This window comes from Maniola jurtina, chromosome 16 (assembly GCF_905333055.1).
Source record: "Maniola jurtina chromosome 16, ilManJurt1.1, whole genome shotgun sequence".
NCBI lineage: Eukaryota > Metazoa > Arthropoda > Insecta > Lepidoptera > Nymphalidae > Maniola > Maniola jurtina.
In genome coordinates, this window is record NC_060044.1 from 511,831 (window position 1) to 533,034 (window position 21,204).

At 36.4% G+C, this 21,204-nt stretch overlaps 1 protein-coding gene across 1 annotated transcript; it reads left to right on the forward strand.

The window, feature by feature from the left end:
- The first annotated feature begins 290 nt into the window (after window positions 1-290).
- LOC123873139 (probable aldehyde oxidase gad-3) lies at window positions 291-19,426 on the forward strand. The gene is made up of 16 exons (XM_045917853.1): window positions 291-428; window positions 516-676; window positions 1,839-2,206; window positions 9,796-10,016; window positions 10,598-10,700; window positions 11,947-12,074; window positions 12,227-12,514; window positions 12,887-13,048; window positions 13,431-13,559; window positions 13,790-14,274; window positions 14,712-14,895; window positions 15,294-15,489; window positions 15,591-16,357; window positions 16,936-17,128; window positions 18,741-18,854; window positions 19,348-19,426. The coding sequence occupies exons 2-16, from the start codon at window positions 519-521 to the stop codon at window positions 19,416-19,418; spliced, it is 3,567 nt and encodes a 1,188-aa protein (XP_045773809.1). The 5' UTR covers window positions 291-428; window positions 516-518; the 3' UTR covers window positions 19,419-19,426.
- The last annotated feature ends 1,778 nt before the right edge of the window (window positions 19,427-21,204 follow it).

The following is a 21,204-nucleotide window of genomic DNA, read 5'->3' on the forward strand; positions in this document are numbered from 1 at the left end:
TTTTTGATTTTCCGGGATAAAAAGTAGCCTATGTCCGTCCCGGGGATATTATATAAGCTAACCCTATACCAAACGTCAGAATCGGTTAAACAGTTGGGTCGTGAAAAGGTAGCAGTCATAAAGACAGACAGACGGACAGACAGACTGATAGACAGACAGACACACTTTCGCATTTATAATATTAGTATGGATTAGTACCCTCGGAACTCTAGTTAGTACCTATTCGGAAAGATCTAGAAATTGATTGTTTATAATAATATGGATGTTTAGTTGGATGTGAGGTGAGGTCCGATACCACTCTTTTGGAGTATCTGCGTCAACACCTTGAGCTCCGAGGCACCAAGTACAATTGCCTGGAGGCAGGATGTGGCGCTTGCATCGTGAGCGCTGTCAAGTGCCACGGAGAAGCACCTCAGGGCGTCAATTCTGTAAGTATCTGTGTCATCACCTCCAGCTCCGAGGCCCCAATAAACCAACTTTTAATCATATAAAACAAAAACCATCGTTAATTTCAGTGCATGGTCACGATAACGTCATGTCAGGACTGGGACATCACGACAATAGAGAAGGTGGGGAACCGCTTGGACGGCTACCATCCGCTGCAGAGCACGCTGGCGGAGAGAGGCGGCTCCCAGTGCGGGTACTGCTCGCCGGGGATGATCATGAATATGTACAGGTGAACTGACAGAGTTCATTTGAACAATCCAAAGAGAATCTTTGTCTTCATCTGTTCAAAGTAGGTTTGTGCATGACGACAAGGGTGTCTGATTGAAAATGATAATCAGTGATCATAATATCTGGTTTGGATCGCACTTGCATGTGCTTATTCACTCTTGCCATAAGAAGAGTTTATTCGTAACGTGTTCCACACCAACGAAGCTTATTTACACGAATAAATAAATAACGACACTGCAGCCATAAAATTTCACAGGTCAACTTCAAAGGTCAAATTCAAGTGAAAACCAAACTACGTTTGTATGGAAAGCGCAGCCCTAACGCGCCAGGGAAACTTCTAGGTTATTTGCGGCAAAAATTACGAACGCCGGAAGGGCGTTTCACGCATTAGCTATGCTATTCTATTAGCTATTTCAAGGCTTATGCAAAACATTATTATAATATAATGTATAAACAAAAACGTTCCGTGCCAATTCATCGTAATTTAAACATTCTAACTAATGTCCGCGGCTTCGTTCGTGTCGATGTAAATTTTTAAAAATCCTGCGGAACTCTTTGAATTAGGTACAGTGAAAGTAGCCTATGGCACTCTTCAGGAAGACACGTTGATCCGTTGGTCCATTGCGACGTGATTGAAAAACAAATCAACAAACAAACACACTTAGGTATAATTAAATAAAATAAAATAAATAAATGTTCTTTTACTTGGGACATGAGCGTAAACACAGTATACACGAAATAAAATACAGCAACCTATTACAGAGGAAAACAAGGTAAAAGTAAATTAAAAATTTAAAAAAACGCCCGACATATTTTTATTAGAATTTGGCTGGACACTAATTTGTATTAGTCGGATAGTAACAACCGGTCTAATTAAAGAAAACTAGAAAAGAGCTTATATCTTTTAAACGGCTGAACCGTTTTTCTTGATTTATAGCTGAGAACACTCTCGTTTAAGCCACCTTTCAAACAAAAAAAAAACTAAATTAAACTCGGTTCATTCGTTTAGGAGCTACGATGGCACAGACAGATACACAAACACACAGATACACAGATACACGCATCAAACTTATAACACCCCTGTTTTTGGGTCGGGTACCCCTTGGGTACTTAAAATACGGCTTAATAGATATGGGTATTGATTTGCTTATCCATTCTTTCAGCTATTTGAAAGAAAGACCACGCACAATGCGAGAAATAGAGAGAGCCTTAGGAAGCAATCTGTGCAGATGCACAGGATATAGACCAATATTGGAGGCATTCAAGACATTCGCCTCCGATGCTCCGAAACCCACCGACATATTGGACATTGAAGATTTGAAAATATGTAAGAACTCCGGAGACCTGTGTACGGGGTCTAAATGTGGACATGCCGACTGGTGCATCGTTCCCAAACAAAATCAAGTGCTACATATAAAACTGAGTGATGACAGAGATTGGTACAGAGTGGGGAGTTTGGCTGATGTGTTTAATATATGGCGGGAAAGAGGAACGGAATCTTATATGCTCGTCAATGGGAACACAGGAAAAGGTGAAAGTTACGATAGGTTACGTAATCTTCAATTTTGCGGGGAAAATTATACCAAACTTAGCTTATTGTAACTTTGGTCACTTCATTAAACAGAAAAATATTAACTCTTATAATTTATTGAAGCTTTTCTTAAACATATAGGCATATCATCTTTTTAAAATGATATTAATGATGCTGAATAGATTCAACAGCTACCAATTAAGTCGATTTTCTTTTCTTCTTTATAATCATTTGATCAAAAAATCATAACCCTTCCTTTTGGCTTTGTCGCAGTCGGGTAAAAAATGAATATCGTGATTTCTTTGTGAATCATAATATAATGGTAAGTTCTCTTAGAATAAAATTATACTATGGGAGTCCGGGTTCTTCCGCATACAAATCGACTAAAAAAATGAGATTTTGACTTTTAGGTTAACTGACATTAACCATGATGTTAGTGATATTAAGAGGAAAACCATCTCGAATGACTTAGACGATTTCACCTTCAAACTAGCAATTTTGACATGTCATGGCCCTCTATTGACAATTAATCAAGCAGACATTTCAATCTGCGAAATTTACGCGGACTTTTAGTATTTTGACGTAGGAGGGTAAAAGATCCAGTACATGAACGAATAAGGATTACCCTGACTTTCACCTAAAATTAAGATATATGAGAATTGTTCTATATATAATTTTTATTTTTTGTGTATCTGTACACAGTATATCAAAAAATCAAATAAAATGCGTGGTATTAATTATTATAAATTATTTTATTTAACAAAAGGATAAATTGCCAGTAAATGAACTGGGAATTTCAGTGAATGAACGAACTCTATCTAGTGCATAAACTCTCGATTCCTATTAATAAATTCTTAAGTATATTTTCGGCTTGGAATTTAAAAAAAATTGTCAGATTTTCAGTTTTTGACTTATTGTATATTTTTTTCTACATTTTGCGCGATAAATCAAAAACTCTTTTACATAATAATAATAAATAAAACCTGTTTTAGAATGTATAATAGAGCCCTTTCATATGATATTATCCCCTTTGGTATAGTTATCTTAGTTTGAAAGTCACCTAAATTTTCTGGAAAACAGTCCAAATGACTACAGAGAAAATGAAACTTAACGCCCTTGTTGCATCCAAGTCGCTGGAAGTGCAACATCAGCTACTGAATGTGTTAAGAGTAGTGAGAATAATATACCGTAACACAAGTGTCTGATGTTATCAGATTTGTTCCTTTGAGCCGAGAAGCCACATGTTCTGATGCTTTTTAGACAATCTAAGATCTCTCATTAAGTGATCCAAATAATTTTGATTGAATGGTCTAAGTTGAGATGTAAAAAAGTCACTACATCGTCACTACCTTCTGAAAGTTCTTGAAATGGTAGATTAGAGGTACTGGGTTGGGGCTGAGGTACAGATTTATCACCAGAAGTCAGAATCGTTCAAATTGCAGACTGCAAGTTACAATAGAGCCGCTTGGAACAAATTTTTTGCTTTGCTTTTTTTGGTAATATTCACAACGCAGAAATAATAATCATCATGGTGTTTAGATGGTTCGCGCCAAATTATAAAATTTTTTTTTGGTAAAAGTAGTTAACTATTCTTATTTGCTCATAAACGCAACGAGGAAATACAGCTTCCACATATAAAAATTGGAGTCCAGGCCTTGCTGTTAGCTGCTAATGGGTTCTCAAAGTAGCCCGAGTATGCTTGTTTTACTGGGCACAAAAGGAAAGAATGAAAGGAGCTTACCCAGTACATCTTAAAAGATCCGTTATAGATACATGCATCCTGCCATGCCTTACCTATGCCAGCCAAACATGGGTCCAGACAAAGAATATAAAAAGAAATAGTAACTTGCTAAAGGGCGATGGCAAGTTGCATAAATTAAGCAAAAAATATTCAAAGTGAGAATTGAAGACATAAGAAAAAAGACAAAGCCTACAGACACCTTGAGACATGCCCTAAAACTGAAATGCAAATGGTCATATTATTGTATCGATTTTTACAGATGAAAGAAGGACAGGTAGGTAGACCGAAGACGCGTTGGTCTAATGCTATTGTACAAATCGCGAGAGAAAATTAGCTTGATAGTACCAAAGACAGAGAGAAATGGGGATACCCAAGAGGGATCCATATCCAAGAAAGAAGAATACCAGAATAAATATAAAAAAAATTCAAAAGAAAAATAAAACCGATTTCAAAATCACAAACACTAAAAAGTAAAAAATAATTTAAGTTATTGTGGTTTTTGAAGTCTGTTTTATTTTTCTTTTGAAAATTTTTTATTTCAAAATTTTTTGTGGCCCCACTGTACTATAATAATATGCCATGCCCAGCTAAAACCCTACTGTTTACTAAGCAATTACACTGATCGCGAGCAATTTGCTCTTATCCATTGAGGAGTTCTGTTCTCCATCTCAGAAGATATTCATCAGAACTTCATCAAATTTATATGGGACCACCTGCAAAGTATACCTAGCTTTTCAAAAAAAAATAATTTCCAAATCGGTCCAGGCGTCTTTGAGCAATCGGTGAACATACATTAAAAAAAAATTGAATTTGCTCTTATCCATTGAGGAGTTCTGTTCTCCATCTTCAAAGATATTCATCAGATCTTTACCAAATTTATATGGGACCACTTGCAAAGTATACCCTATCAAACAAAAAAAAAATCCAAATCAGTCCAGGCGTCTTTGAGTAATCGGGGAACATACATAAAAAAAAAGATACCGACGAATTCAGAACCTCTTCCTTTTTTTAAAGTCGGTTAAAAATATACTAAGATTTACTAACATGGTGTTATACCACAGAGTAGCAAACAGAGGCAAAGCTTCTAAGAAGCGAGCAAATTTTATAACTATTTTGGTAGGGTTGGCACTGGAGGATACAATTTAATTAACAATAGTTATTTGTTCAACAAGATGGTAAAGTTTGTTTTTGTTGTGTTTGCTTAGTTTAAATATCGATCTTTAAATATCGATCCATAGATCTAAATATCGATTTTGAACGAAATCAGTCAATTTAGAAAGAATTATAAATGGTGCCAACTTTTTTAAATTTTGGTTACAGTTTCCTATTTTGTGATCCCAGGGAGCTCTAAATATCGATTTTGAACGAAATCGGTCAATTAACAAAGAATTTCAAAATGGCGTCGACTTTTTTAAATTTTGGTAACAGTTTCTTATTTTGTGATCCCAGGGAGCTCTAAATATCGATTTTGAACGAAATCGGTCAATTAACAAAGCATTTCAAAATGGCGTCGACTTTTTTAAATTTTGGTAACAGTTTCTTATTTCGTGATCCCAGGGAGCTCTAAATATCGATTTTGAACGAAATCGGTCAATTAACAAAGAATTTCAAAATGGCATCGACTTTTTTAAATTTTGGTAACAGTTTCTTATTTTGTGATCCCAGGGAGCTCTAAATATCGATTTTGAACGAAATCGGTCAATTAACAAAGAATTTCAAAATGGCGTCGACTTTTTAAATTTTGGTAACAGTTTCTTATTTTGTGATCGCAGGGAGCTCTAAATATCGATTTTGAACGAAATCGGTCAATTAACAAAGAATTTCAAAATGGCGTCGACTTTTTTAAATTTTGGTAACAGTTTCTTATTTCGTGATCCCAGGGAGCTCTAAATATCGATTTTGAACGAAATCGGTCAATTAAAAAAGAATTTCAAAATGGCGTCGACTTTTTAAATTTTGGTAACAGTTTCTTATTTCGTGATCCCAGGGAGCTCTAGATATCGATTTTGAACGAAATCGGTCAATTAACAAAGAATTTCAAAATGGCGTCGACTTTTTTAAATTTTGGTAACAGTTTCTTATTTTGTGATCCCAGGGAGCTCTAAATATCGATTTTGAACGAAATCGGTCAATTAACAAAGAATTTCAAAATGGCGTCGATTTTTTTAAATTTTGGTAACAATTTCCTGTTTTGTGATCCTAGGGATCCTCAGATATTGATTTTGAACAAAATCTATGACAGTTCAAGAAAATAGATTTTAAACACTATTTAAATTATTATCATTAACATTAAATTAAATGAAAACACGACGCGCGACGTGTACTGCAGCCCCTGAACTTGAGCACAGGCCGAGCCGGTATAAACCGATTTCTCTCCGTACGCGACGTAGCGCCTGTGCTCACGCACACACGCGCCTCAAGCTTGTAGTAGTGTACCTATCGTAGCGCACTTGTATGAAGCTTTGACTCTGTTCGCTACTCATGTGGTTATACAACGCAATACCACACTCACAAACACTCGTACAAACATACAGACAAGTATATACTCACACACACTCACACACACACATGGACGCACGCACACGCACTTTTGAACGGTTTGAACGGAACACGGTTTTGAAATTGAAATTGAAAAAAGTGTAAGAATTTGTAAGAAAATATTTAAAAAAGGTATATCAGCCGGTTTTTTATTCCAGCTCTTAATACATGTAAAAACGTCCAATCTGTTCATTTACTCGAGCCTTTACCCTAGTACCTAATTATATCGACCGCCCCATATCAAAACAAAGTAAATGTCATTTTTCCGAAAATCGTTTTATGTCATAAACCTAACTTTCATAGTATGTCCCGTTGTATTGTAAGGACACCCACATTAAAGTAAAATTAAAAGCTAGTAAGTCGCTTTGACCATTTTAAAACATAGTAAGTCTTTGAACTGGCTAGGTTTTTATAGATTAATGCGCCTTACTAAGTTTTTAAAAGGAATTAGATTAAATAAAATAAATATCACCCATTATCTAAATACCATGTCAAAACAGTAAATACTTAATAATGCATTAAAACTTAAAAGTAAGATAGGAAAAGTCAATGACCTCTACATGTCAACTGTTAAATATGGTTTGCAAGGGAAATACTTTGCATACTTACATAATGTTTTTAGGGTTCCATATCTCAAAAGGAAACACGGGACCCTTATAGGATCACTTTGTTGTCTGTCTTTCTGTCCGTCTGTCCGTCTGTCGTGTCTGTCAAGAAAACCGATAGGGTATTTCCCGTTAACCTAGAATTATGGGCAGGTAGATAGGTCTCAACTCTCATAGCCCAAGTAAAGGAATAAATCCGAGAACAAATTTCGTGATTCTAGATCAACGGGAAGTACTGTATAGGTTTTCTTGACGGACGGACGGACAAATGGACAGACAGCAAAGTGGTCCTTTAAGAGCTCCGTTTTTCATTTTGAGGTACAGAACCCTAAAAAAGAAAATGATGCACATGTAATGAATAAATGTGTTGGCCAGTCTTCACACTAAAATATTTAAACCCCTTTAATTTAAAAACTGTCATAGCCTAGTGGTTAGAACGTCCGCCTCCTAATCGAAGGTCGGGGGTTCGATCCCGGAATCACGCACTACTAACTTTTCAGTTATGTGCGTTTTAAGCAATTTAATATCACTTGCTTTAACGGCGAAGGAAAACATCGTGAGGAAACCTGCATACCTGCAAGTTTTCCATGTTCTCAAAGGTGTGTGAAGTATGCCATTCCGCATTGGACCAGAAAGAACTACGGCCTAAACTTCTTTTGAATTTAAACCACTTACTAGGTTTTGATCTGAGAAAGAAATTTGACATTAATTGACAAAATTGAGAGACCTAAGCTTGTATAAGAACACAGAAGTGTCATAATTCGTGTTCACTTTGCCTAACGTCTCTCAGAGAGCAGAGAGAGATTTAAACTGTTTCTTATAATCACTGGCCATATTTCAAATGCGAAAGTGTGTTTGTTGGTTTAATATTCAATCACGCTGCAACGGAGCAACCAGTCGACGTGGTTTTTTGCATGGATACATTTAAAGACCTTGAGAGTGACATCTCTCTCCGCATCGTATTCTTTATTGCTGAGGGTTGTGACCTCTTTCCATTATTCCTACATCTAATGGTAGGTTTTCTTGGGATAATAATGCAGTGGGTTCAAAGAGCCTACGGAACTCGACTAGAAAAACGAGATTTTGACACTTAGGTTTAACGGTTATGAATTAGTTATTAATATCAGTGATAAAATTGATTAGGGCTGTCAGGTAAAATGACATTTATCTCGGAAAATCAAAGAGTGTCCACGAGATTTTTTTCCAAGTTTGCGCTACTAACTACATATATTATGAAGAGGAAAGGTTTGTTTGTTTGTTATCGATAAACTCTGAAACTACTGAACTACTTGCACTAAAGACATAATCATCAACATCAACCGACAGACGTCCACAGTGAACATAGGTCTTTAATAGGGTCTTCCACATGCTACGGGTTTGCGCCGCCTGAATCTTTGCGCTTGCGCTTGACGACAATCATGCTTTAAAGAAAGCAATGATGAGGTCCAAGTTGGAGCACGCTTACCTAGAAGATGCCTATTCACTCTTGGCTTGCAGGTATCTAAGGTATATATGGCAGGAAACACGGCCGCCGAAATGGCGTTCCAACCTTTAGGCTCTCCCCATTGCCCGCAGCATGAATCTGAGCTTTCTTATGAGACCCATGGTTATATTATGTACATATAATATCTCATAAGAAAGCTCTAACACACAATCCAGCTAAGTAAGTCCAATTTCGAAAAAAGCTAGCTAGCCGACAAATCTAACTCAGGCAGCCTTCGGGAACCTTCGAGATGTCTCTGTCCAAAATTCCTCAATGCTTGAAGAACAGTCTTTGAATAGTGCATATTGTCAGTGATGAAATATGGATCCGAAATATAGGGCTTTTTTTTGTACACAGGAAATGCCTGACGCATACCCCTCCGTCATGTGGGGCTTGCACCAAACTTGCACTACTACGAAATCCATTTCGGAACACGGCACCCGGAACGAGGCGCGCTATCTCCTAACATAGGTATAATACCTATTTAGAACACTTACTATCTGTCATCATAATCTATGACAACCTCCGAGTATTTACCTGGTAAAACCGTAACTTTAGAATAAAATTTAGTATATAAGCAGGCTTCATTTAGAAATGAAAAAATCCCTATTTTATTTTTCAACGATTATAAACACAACTTTCATTCAAAAATAATAAGCTTAAATTCATTTTAAATAATATTTTGCGACGAAATGACGCGCGCAGTCCGTCCGCCATTAGAGTCCAGTGGACACTGAATTCCATAGAGCGCCTGCAAGAAAATAAATAGCACAGGAAGTTTTTTGGTTAGTTTTAGATTATTTAAGAAACGAAAAACATTTAGTATAAAACTAACAGTTAAAATTGATTGCTAAACCTAAACATATCATTTTCTGGAGGTTGGCTTCAAAGTATCAAGATGTTAAAGAAAACTTTTACAGAACAAGTTGCGAACAGCAATGTTTTCAACTTGGTTTTTTTTTTTATTGGGATAATGTATACTAAATAAAAAGAGGCCCTTATAATCTTCACAAACTGAAGTTTTTAATTGCATGTATTTAATAGCTGTTAATGCTTTAGAAAAATAAACAATTTACTTCAAAGTACAGCATTTTTGCGATTTGTCAAATAGCAATTACCTTAACCGGGACTTGCATAATATTATGAACTGAAAAATATTTTTTGGTTTTTCTTAAATTGAATTAAAGAACTTAAATTAAAGAACTGGTTTTTTTTTTTTCAGGAGTATATCCAATACTAGAGTATCCTAAATTATTAATGGACATCAGTGGTGTGTTGGACCTTAAAGGTCATTATATAGACCAGAACCTGGTGCTAGGGGGTGGAACATTGCTGGTTGAGGCTTTAGAAATATTCAAAGCTCTATCTAGTTACGAGGGGTTCAGTTATCTCAAAGTATTGAGTGATCATTTGGAGAAAGTTGCCCATGTCACTATCAGAAACGTAAGTATTTTATGGCCAGTTTTACAAATCTTTCTTAAACTATATTAAGTGCACCGTAGGTATTTTTGTAATGAAAAGTTCTTTAGGCGCATTGGGTGATCAGGTACCAGTAAACCTTGACTGGAATCTCACCTGGTGTTACCTAAGTGATGATGCAATCTAAAATGGAAGTTTAAGTTGGCTAGCCTGGAAGGTATATGGCAGTTTTTATTAAACCCATACTAGATTTTTTTTGATTTAACATATAATCCTTATAGGTATTTACATAGATTCTTAAGATCCATAAGTCTTGCCGAGTTGTCTGGGCGCTGCAACCCTTTGGTTTCTACACGGCATCGTAGCGGCACGTTAAATCGCTCGGCGGCAAGGCTTTGCCGGTAGATGGTAACAAACCAGACCGAAGCCTCTCGCCAGACCAGACCAGAGGTTTAAAAATCATAACATTCCAAACCCCTGTCGGGAATCGAACCCACGACCTCCCACTGACATAAGATCACAGCGCTTACCACAGTCACAGCCACTGTGGCAGGGAGGTCGTTTATCTGCTTTATTTATTTCTTAAAATGCTTCTATTTTTTTAGTTAGCCACTGTAGCTGGAAATTTGATTTTAAAGAATCAACATTCTGATTTTAAATCCGATATATTTCTGCTTTTCGAAACTGTTGGTGCGGAGGTTACTATACGTAAGTCACTAAAATATACTTAAAAATAGCTTAGTGAGCACGATCAGCTCTAGTTTTAAAAGTGAAAATTGTGTAGGCGTGTGGGCGATTTGGAGGAGGGTAAAAATTTCAAGGTCGCCTCATGCTAATTTTTACACAGTCGAAATTAGCCTCTTAAGGGGACGCAGTACGCTCGACCGAAATTGCTGGCGCACGTGGGTAATCTGTTTGCTATTTCACCTAGCATTGTGTAAGAAAGAGATCCCTGGTATAAAGATGCGCCAGCTGGCCCTTTCCTCCACCATCCACGCGGGGTCGAATGTTTTGGTGGAGAGCACAATGATTTTCACCGAAATCAAGCTCGCGAAAAGGGTTGAACAGTCGTTTAGGAAAAGTTTTTTTGAGAAAAACCTACTAAATTTATGTCTGCAAATAACCTATTACAAAAATTATCTATATATTTTTTAAAAACCACTTTCTGAGATATCGCGATTCTCAAAGTTTTCCTTCAAATTTTAGAATCGCGATATCTCATGAATGAATGAATCAAGAAACAAGTGTAAGAACAGTTTTTAACCGACTTCAAAAAAGGAGGAGGTTCTCAGTTCGCCGATTACTCAAAGACCCCTGAACCATATTTGGAATTTTTTTTTTGTTTGAAAGGGTAAACTGTGCAGGTGGTCCCATATAAATTTGGTAAAGATCTGATGAATATCTTCGGAGATGGAGAACAGAACTCCTCAATGGATAAGAGCAAAATGCTCGCGATCAGTGTAATAGCTTAGTAAACAGTAGGGTTTTAACTGGGCATAGCATATTATAGTACAGTGGGGCCACTAAAAATTGTGAAATAAAAAAAATTCAAAAAAAAAAAACCAATTATTTTTCTTTTGAATTTTTTTTATTGTAGATAGGATCTACAATTTTTGTCTGACATATTTTATGATAAAACTTACCCTTTAGCAGGCCAATGCAAAAATCCAATTTTTGTAAACTTTTACCTTGAATTTTTTTATTGCAAATGTGGGATCGATGAGGACTTTTCACAATTCATAAATTATGTTGGTGTCCCCAACATTTCACCAATGTTTAGCTCTATGCGATTTATTGTAACCTTGAATGTCCAATTCCTGACCAATTCCTATCCTTGAATTTTGACCGGACTATAATATAATTTATATCCCATAATGAAAAATGAGCTTCAGAGATTGTGTACAAAATATGATTAGGCGCACTGTCTATAAATACACTTCCCTTTTGTTTTCAGTGACTGGTCCTGACCAAAAAAAAATTTTGACAATGCAACAATTTCTTGTAGAAAATATGACTGGAAAAATTATTTTGAATGTCCTTTTACCGCCGTTGAGCTTGGAAAATAAAATAGCAACGTTTAAGGTAAAAAATATTGCTTCATGTTTCCCGGACTGGATAATGGATATACTTAAAATTAATCTCATGGAATATATTTTGTGTTGAGGGTCAAAGCTTAGTAAAACAATTTAAGGTTCGATCCAAAATTACCTGCACTAAAGTGAGTTTGATTTCAGATAATGCCACGTTCCCAGAACGCCCACGCTCTCGTTCACGCCGGCTTCCTCTACAAAATAGACGAGAAGTCCACAGTTATTGATAGCAGAATTGTATACAGTGGCCTCTCCGTCACCATCACTCGTGCGCACCAAACTGAACAGTATCTGAAAGGCAGAGAGCTGTTCACCAATGAAACTCTGCAAGGTGCTCTGGATGTATTAAAGAAGGAGCTTGTGTTCGTGAATAATTTACTTGATCCGCCCATTGCGTATAAGCGACAAGTATCCTTGGGGCTCTTCTATAAGGTAAAACTATAAATACTATCACTTTGATGGTTTAACATTGTGTGCGTTTTCACGATTGGAGATTATTTCATCGATAAGAAAAACTGCATGCTCCATATATTTTTTTCCGTTTTATCGGAAATAGTATTTAATTTTAACGTTGATTACAATTTCCAAAAATGATATGTAATTGTTTTTTGTTTATAATCTATCTTAAGTTTATTTAAAAAAGTCTAATTTATTTTTGATCCCGTTGCGGCAAAACATTACTTTGCCATCTCTGTCTCGGTACAATTCAGTGAACTAGTCTATCCTTTCCACATGTTTGGCTCTGATCTATAAAATTAGATTATTCCACGACAGTCATTATTTCTTGAATTTCATCAATTTCAGGGTCTTTTGGAGCTTTGCCCCCATAATATTCTTAACCCAGTTTATTGCTCCGGAGCCATCAAGCTAAGAGATTCCAGACCAGTGTCTAAAAGTCTTCAGGTGTTTGAAACAAATCCGAATGTCTGGCCACTCAATGAACCGATACCAAAAATTGATGGCTTGGTAAGTACAACCAGTCATAATAATTGTTATGATTGCTAACCAGTAGACGATATGGTTATAAAAAAATTATTGATACTTTTTTAAAGATTGACTAATAATATAATTAATAGGACATAATTAGTTAGGAATTTTCATAACATTTTTTAATTTTATTTTTTTTATTTTTATATACGTGACATTTTATTTATGTATTATGTATATGTAATCACTTTGCAGCGCCCTGACGGGGCTTCATGTTGTAATATTATAATTATTTTTTTCTATTATGATAAAAAACACGAATGCAAATAAATAAAGAATAAAGAATAATGACGTTTATATGTACCACTACAACAATATAAGCAATTAATTCTTGTGTACCACAGAACTTATATTGTTTTAGATACAATGCGCGGGGGAAGCAAAATATACCGACGATACTCCATCTCTCCCGGGGGAAGTGTTCCTGGAGTTTGTTCTGGCTAAAGTCCCACTTGGAATTATAACGAAAATAGATCCTTCAATTGCATTGGTAAGATAAGAGGTTGTAGAACAATATGAACTCGGATTATGAAAGATTTTGATTTCAAAAATACTTGAGCTTGCGTGTTTTTTGAAATCAAAATCGCGCTTGCGTGTTCCGCTTGGAACTATAACGAAAATCGATCCATCAATTGCATTGGTAAGATAAGACAATTTAAAACAATATAAACATGGATTATAAAGATTTTGATTGCATGATTTTTTTTTCTTGTTTTGTAGAATGAACCTGGTGTTGTAGCATTCTACTCAGCAGCAGACATACCAGGTGTAAATAGCTTCATACCAGCCCCTAACACATATAATTTAAGAAATGAAGAATTATTCTGTAACGGTGCAGTAAAATACTACGATCAACCTATTGGGGTCATTGTAGCTGAATGTGAAAGCATAGCTAGGAAGGCAGCAGAATTAGTACATGTTGAATATGCTGACGTAAGGAAACCGGTGCTTGATATAAAAATCAATAAAAATGATCCTACTAAGTATTCCGAGTTTGTGCGATATCAAGCAACAGATAGAGGGACAGATACTACAAGAGTGATAAACGCAGACGACACAATTTATTCACAATACGCTTTCACTATGGAGACTTTAGCTTGTGTAGCTTATCCTACTGAAGAAGGAATCAAATTGATATCTGCGACGCAGTGGATGGACTTGGTGCAGCAAGCAACTGCAAGGGTTCTAAACGTAGATGACAATAGGTACTTTTAAAATAAAGAATTTTTACCGTAGCACATTTAAAAAAAACCGGTCAAGTGCGAGTCGAACTCGTATATCGTACAAGACAAACATTTTTGTGAGCAACATTGCACGTTTAAACAAATTATTATTTATTCTGGAACACATTTCAATTCTTTTTGTGAATAAGTAACCATAAAACCACAGTTTTCGAATCTTTTCCTTTATCTATGCTATAGGCCCACCTACCTGCCTTTCATGATTCTAGGTCAACGGGAAAGGTTTTGTTTCTCTTGTCTACAAAATAGTATACACCTATATTATAGAACTACATTAACTCTTGAATGCCTTATATATTCACTGATAAATTGAATTATTTCTTAATTTTTAGTGTTTTTGGTTATTAAGGTCGGTTTTTATTATTTTTTTGTTTTTTTTTAAACTGCATTTTTTTTGGCAGAATTGATGTTTATGTTCGACGATTAGGTGGAGGCTATGGTTTTAAAATATCCAGATCTGCACAACTGGCTGTAGCTAGTGCTCTGGTGGTTCACAAGCTTAATCGACCCTGCAGATTCAATACACCTCTTGACATCAATATGAGATCAATGGGAAAACGCTTGCCTTGTTCAAGAAACTATGAAGTAAGTACAGCGCGAAGGCTAAATTTTTTTAGCGTGTATATGGTTTTTTTATGCCTGACGGTAAAAATCCCTTATAATTTTAATTTAATCTGTGATAAAAAATAATTTTTTTGGTCAATTATATTATTATTATACAAGATGTAACCAGAACGCTAGCAAAAATTTATCGTTATTATTATACTACCTAAAGACAATCCGATACCAATAACCTGAATCCAATTGGCCTACCTACGCAACGTTCATTGACTTCTAGCGTCCACCATATGTTTTATTTGCCATATACCTAATCATCAGTATTATCACTTGTCTTCGTTTTTGCTAGCGTTCTGGTTACATCCTGTATTTTACAGATTTCATTCAAACATCGAAAATAACTTCATTATATTCTTTTCAAATAGGTTCACGTTAACTCAAGAGGCCAAATTCAATATCTAAGAAATGACCTTTTTAGTGATAATGGTTATGTATACAATGAGAATCTTATGCAGTTTGGCATCGATTGTTACTACAATTGCTATAGAAAGGAACGATGGGATCATGCAGGATATAATGCTGTTACAGATACTGCTTCTAATAGCTGGGTACGATCTCCTGGTAAGAAAGTTTAAATAAAATACCATTTTACAAAAATATAGCATTACATAATATCAAAGCTGAGGCTATTGTAAAAACTCACGAATAACCTTTCGTTTTAGGTACGATAGAAGCAATAGCAATGGCCGAGTTAGTAATGGAACGTATATCATATGAACTTAACTTGGATGCGGTCGACGTCCGTTTAGAAAACTTGGATAGAGTAGCACATGGTGACTTGATAGAATTGATGGACACATTGAAGAGTAACTCAGAATACGAAGAGAGGAAAGCTGCAACCGACGAATTTAACAGAAATAACAGATGGAAAAAACGTGGTTTAAGATTCAGTTGGATGCGATGGCCCACATCTGCGTTTCAAAACTATGAAGTAAATATGTCGGTTTACCCCGATGACGGTACTGTGTCCATAACGCACGGTGGCATCGAAATGGGTCAAGGAGTAAACACTGTGGCAATACAAATTGCTGCTTACTTCTTAAAATTACCCGTGGACAAGATTCAGATAAAGCCTAATGATACCATGATAGCTCCAAATTGTATTACCACTGGAGCGAGTGTTACGACTCAGAATGTGGGGATAGGTGTACGAAGATGTTGTGAACAACTTCTATCAAGACTTGCACCCATACGGAATCAGATGAGTAATCCCTCTTGGAGGGACTTGTTACAAGAAGCATACAGACAACAGGTCGACTTGCAAGTCCACTATTATACTTCTCAGAACGACTCCCAGCAATATGATATTTATGGAGTAACATTGGCTGAAGTTGAGATTGATGTTTTGACGGGAGAACATTCAATTCTACGAGTTGATTTAATTGAAGATGCCGGTCGTAGTGTCAATCCTGAGATAGATCTTGGCCAGGTAAGATACATAATATATTTTATATCAGACGTTTTCATAAGAATTTAGTTGTACGATGTGCTGTGTTAAAATTGTATAAGCAATTGACAATCATATTTATACCTATGAGATAACAACCAAAATAGCCTCGTAATGATCATCATTATTAGGATCAGATCAGTAGAATCGTTCTCAGTAGTAGGCCACTACTGAGCAGGCGTCTCTTCTAAGAATGAGAAGGGTTGACGATCTAGTCCACCAATTCGCTGGCGCAGTGCGAGTTGGCAGACTTCACACACCTTTGATAACGTTATGGAGAACGTGAAAGTGTGTTTATTCATTTGCTATTAATGCCGCATCTAGGCAAAAGATCAGTGTGACGTTTTAGACAGTTTAAGACCTGGAGAGTGACATAGGCTACTTTTATCCCTGAAAATCAAAAAGCTCTTACATAATTTTCAAAACCTAAATCCACGCGGACGACGTGGATATTATCATAATATAATATTTTTGCTTGCTTTATTTCAATAAGTTTTAAGATTATAAATTTTTAAAGGTAGATAGGAAAAATTTAATATACGAGTATTAATGTTTTGTAGATTGAAGGAGCTTTTATTTTTGGCCTTGGCTACTGGACAAGTGAAAACTTGAAATACCATCCTGACACTGGGGAGTTACTCACACACCGCACTTGGGAATACTGGATCCCTCAAGCTCTGGACATCCCGGAGGACTTCAGGGTCTACCTCCGACGGCGGTCCTTTAGTAATGAGACCATTCTTGGAGCAAAAGGTTCGTATTATATTTAAAGATTAATTTAAGAGGTCAAAGCACACCCCGTTTAAGTTTTCTTTCTTTACGGTAAATCAATCAACCGACTACGGACTTCGGAGGTACAAATTGTGAAATCCTTCATGCTTCAATAATAAATTAAAGTTTCCGGTTCTTCTGTATAAGATACTCCTTGTTAAATCCGCAGTGACGTTTTAAATAAATAGCGGCTTTTATTACGACGCAATAAAGTGCAATTGAGCACAGCGCTGCGGCTTAAAATTTAATAAACGCCTCTCTTTCGGTTGCGTAAACTCTTGCGTTGACTCTCTGTTTCGTGAGAGATAAGTCCGTGAAGGGGAGCGCCTCCATAGGTGTATTTCTCAGGTCAATTGTCTAAGTGCTGTTTATTACTAATAATTATTTTGATTGATTTTCTTTAGTAGGTACCTTACCTTTCTGCAGTAGGTATTGACCAACCAGTCTATACTATCCATACTTCCATACTAATATTATAAATGCAAAAGTGTGCCTGTCTGTCTGTCTGCTAGCTTTTCACGGCCCACTAGTTAAACCGATTTTGATAACATTTGGTATGGAGTTAGGTTACATCCCGGGGACGGACATAGGCTAAGTACTTTTTATCACGGTAAAGCAAAGAGTTCCCACGGGATTTTTGAAAACCTTAATCCGCGCGGATAAAGTTGCGGGCATCCTCTAGCGATTAATAAAGTTAAGCGGTAGGTACTTGATGCCGAAACAGCTTCTAACCTTAGACCAAGCTCAAGTTCGATAATGCATGGACTACTGCAGCCATAGTATGTGGGATGGCTCTGCCAAGTACCAGCTTGATGCATTGGATTTGGTGGATCGTCTTGCTAGAAGATTCATTGACAAGCACAACTCAGTACTAAGCTTCAAAGTTTGGAACGTCTGTCTGTCTGTGTTTTCACACTAATATTATAAAGGTGAAAGTTTGTGTGTATGTATATGTACCTATGTGTGTATGTGCGTGTGTATGTTTGTTACTCCTTCACGCAAAAACTACATGACGGATTGGGCTGAAATTTAGAATGGAGATAGATTATACCCTGGATTAGCACATAGGCTACTTTTTATCCCGGAAAATCAAAGAGTTCCCACGGGATTTCAAAAAACCTAAATCCACGCGGACGAAGTCGCGAGCATCAGCTAGTACAAGATATATTTCTAACCATTTGACCTAGACCCCCCCCTCGCTATTTTACAATCGAACCACGAGACACATCACCAAGGTCTGCATCCCTAAATAGTCGAAATCCCACGGACCCGTACGAAGCAATTTGCTTTCTCGTTTCTAATACGGAATATACGGAATATGGAGTACCGTTCGCTTTCCGTTTTGCCCGCTAGCTATAATATTGGTACCTTCAAGAGAAGAGTGACTGCACCTTTTGGGCAAGCTCGCTCCACGATACTTAAGACATCTTCATCATCTCCTGCTTGGTGTGATTGCAGTCAAGCGCAAGCCCATTTAGTTATTTAACAAAAAATGATATGTAACGATTAGTCGATGATTATTATTGTTTAGATTTCTTTGTTCTACGATTACTATTGTTCTATGATAGATCGATGGATATGTTATTGTTTACAGCAACGGGGGAGCCTGCTACTTGTATGAGCATCGCGATCGCCTTCGCGCTGAGGGAGGCAATATCGTTGGCGAGGCTTGAATCAGGCATACCCACTACCCAGTGGTTCCAGATAGGTATATACTTATTTGCATAAAAAATAAGCTAATTTTCTTAAAAAGTAAGCTGTGACCAAAACAGACAAGCATTTTTAGGGTTTCGTACCTCAAAAGGAAAAACGGAACCCTTATAGGATCACTTTGTTGTCTGTCTGTCTGTCCGTCTGTCCGTCCGTCGTGTCTGTCAAGAAACTTATAGGGTACTTCCCGTTGACCTAGAATCATGAAAGGTAGGTAGGTAGGTGTTATAGCACAAGTACCTACAGGAATAAATCTAAAAACCGTGAATTTGTGGTTACATCATTAAAAAAAAATTAAAATGTGTTACAATATCCAAAGTAAGATACCTAACTATACCAAGTGGGGTATCATATGAAAGGGCTTTACCTGTACATTTCAACAATATCTGTTTTAGAATATTTATATATTTTTATGTATAATAGTTTTTGATTTATTGTGCGGTTATTCGGTTTTTGTAGGTAGTTGTGTAAAATATGATCTTCTCTTTCAGATGGACCATTTACGGTGGAAAAAATTTGCGTCGCATGTGAGTCGAATCCAAAAGACTTCAAGTTTTACTAAGATGCAAGAGACGGATCTGCCCGCGAAATTCAAAATTAATTTGGTTTTTCGCAATTTATAAACTAATACGACAAAGGCTTATGGCATTCTAATTCCGACAATGGCAGTATCATCTTCACAGGATTACATAAAAATGTTCACTAACAAATTGCGAAAAACCAAAATTAATTTGGATTTCGCGGGCAGACCCGTCTCATGCCCCTTAAGACTTAAGAGTGGGCTTACCACGATTATCCACAACTGAACACGGGTCTCTACTTGGAATGAAAAGGGTCAGGGCCAAAGTCCACCAAGCTAGAGACAAGAATGGAGACTTCATGCACCATTGAGACTATTACTATTTAGCTGTTTTTTGTTAGTCTAGTTTATTGTTCCACAAACATCAGAAACGTTGACTCACTGTATGATTTGTTATACTGTGGTGTTATTATAGTACGGAAACGTAAAGACATTCGTTCTCTTGACAAATAGGTGAAGATATAATATGTTCATACACAAAGGAGCGAGAAACGCTTGCTATATGTCTGAGCAACAAAATGACTCTCATTTCTCTTTACTATCATTATCCATGTACGGAAATATAGTTAAGTGTGTATACATAATATATAGTTATGTTATTTGTTTTCCTGGGTAGTTGCGTGTTGCAATTGCAATCACAATAAATTTTGATATGAATCAATTTATGCGATCAATGTAACAATCGCAATTTATTCCGGTTGACTGACATTCTTCCATTGGCTCAAAAAGTAGGCGTTAATTCCAGGTTAAACCACGCTTGCCTAATAGCTGTTTATGCTGAGTTTGCGACCTTTTGTCTGCTGTTAGATTTTAGTTTAGATATAAGGTAAACCTACTGTAATTATCTAGTAATAACGCAAAAAATACAGCTTTTTATTTTTTTAAGCTATTGATTTCTAGAATAAGCTGTTGATAGTATAGTTCCGTGGCGTCATCCAGATTAGGGTCCCGTCGGAAAATCAGCGTTGTATGCTCTTGTGTATGTACGGTCGGCCTCAAAATTGGTGTAGTATTTCCGCAAAGCTATTTCATCAATAACCTTTGTTATTAATAATTATGACCTTTTTTTATAAACACGCCAAACAAACACTAACGCATGTGCGTTAGTGTTGTGCATGTGTGTATGTGGCGTGTGTTTGCTATACCCGTAAATCGATTTCTTTCATCATGCACCAATAAAAAAGTGCGGTTTATAATAATTATGAATAAAGGTGAACGCACACTTATCCGAGCCGATTCGTACGAATCTTCGACGCGCGGAAGTGTAAGAGGTTTCATGAGGTTCATATACAAAATTCTAAAATTCATTTCGTTCGACGCGTTCGGCTCGGATAAGTGTGGGTTCACTTTTATAGGAATTTATAAAAATATGAGGGTAGATCAAAAATTAAATGAACTGTCGGCTTAGTTCAAATTAAAATAGTACGAGATTTGTTGTGCTATTTAATGGTGTTTTGTGCGAATATCTAATTCAAAATGCAATAAGTTGTGAAGCTAGGGCAAACGTTGTGGCCTTGGAAATACGCTTATTATATTATTGTATATAACACCAATAAAACTGACCTAATTGTAAGTTAGTTCTTAAAAATTATGACGTGATGATAGCTGTGAAATATAATTTCTTCTCGTTAAGTAAATAAACCGCTATTTACAAGTGGGTAATAAAGTTTTCTTTAATTTAAAAGAAACACTGTGAGTGGTTGAAGAGATTCGAGGAAAAAGTTAATCTAAAGTCGTGTAAGAAGTGGAACATTGGACTTCGTCTGTG

Coding starts and splice junctions, on each gene's coding strand:
- LOC123873139 (XM_045917853.1), top strand. CDS start 519: ATGGTCACGATAACGTCATGTCAGGACTGGGACATCACGACAATAGAG. Junction 2,207..9,795: donor CAATGGGAACACAGGAAAAG/GTGAAAGTTACG, acceptor TTTTTTTTTCAG/GAGTATATCCAATACTAGAG. Junction 17,129..18,740: donor GACCATTCTTGGAGCAAAAG/GTTCGTATTATA, acceptor TATTGTTTACAG/CAACGGGGGAGCCTGCTACT.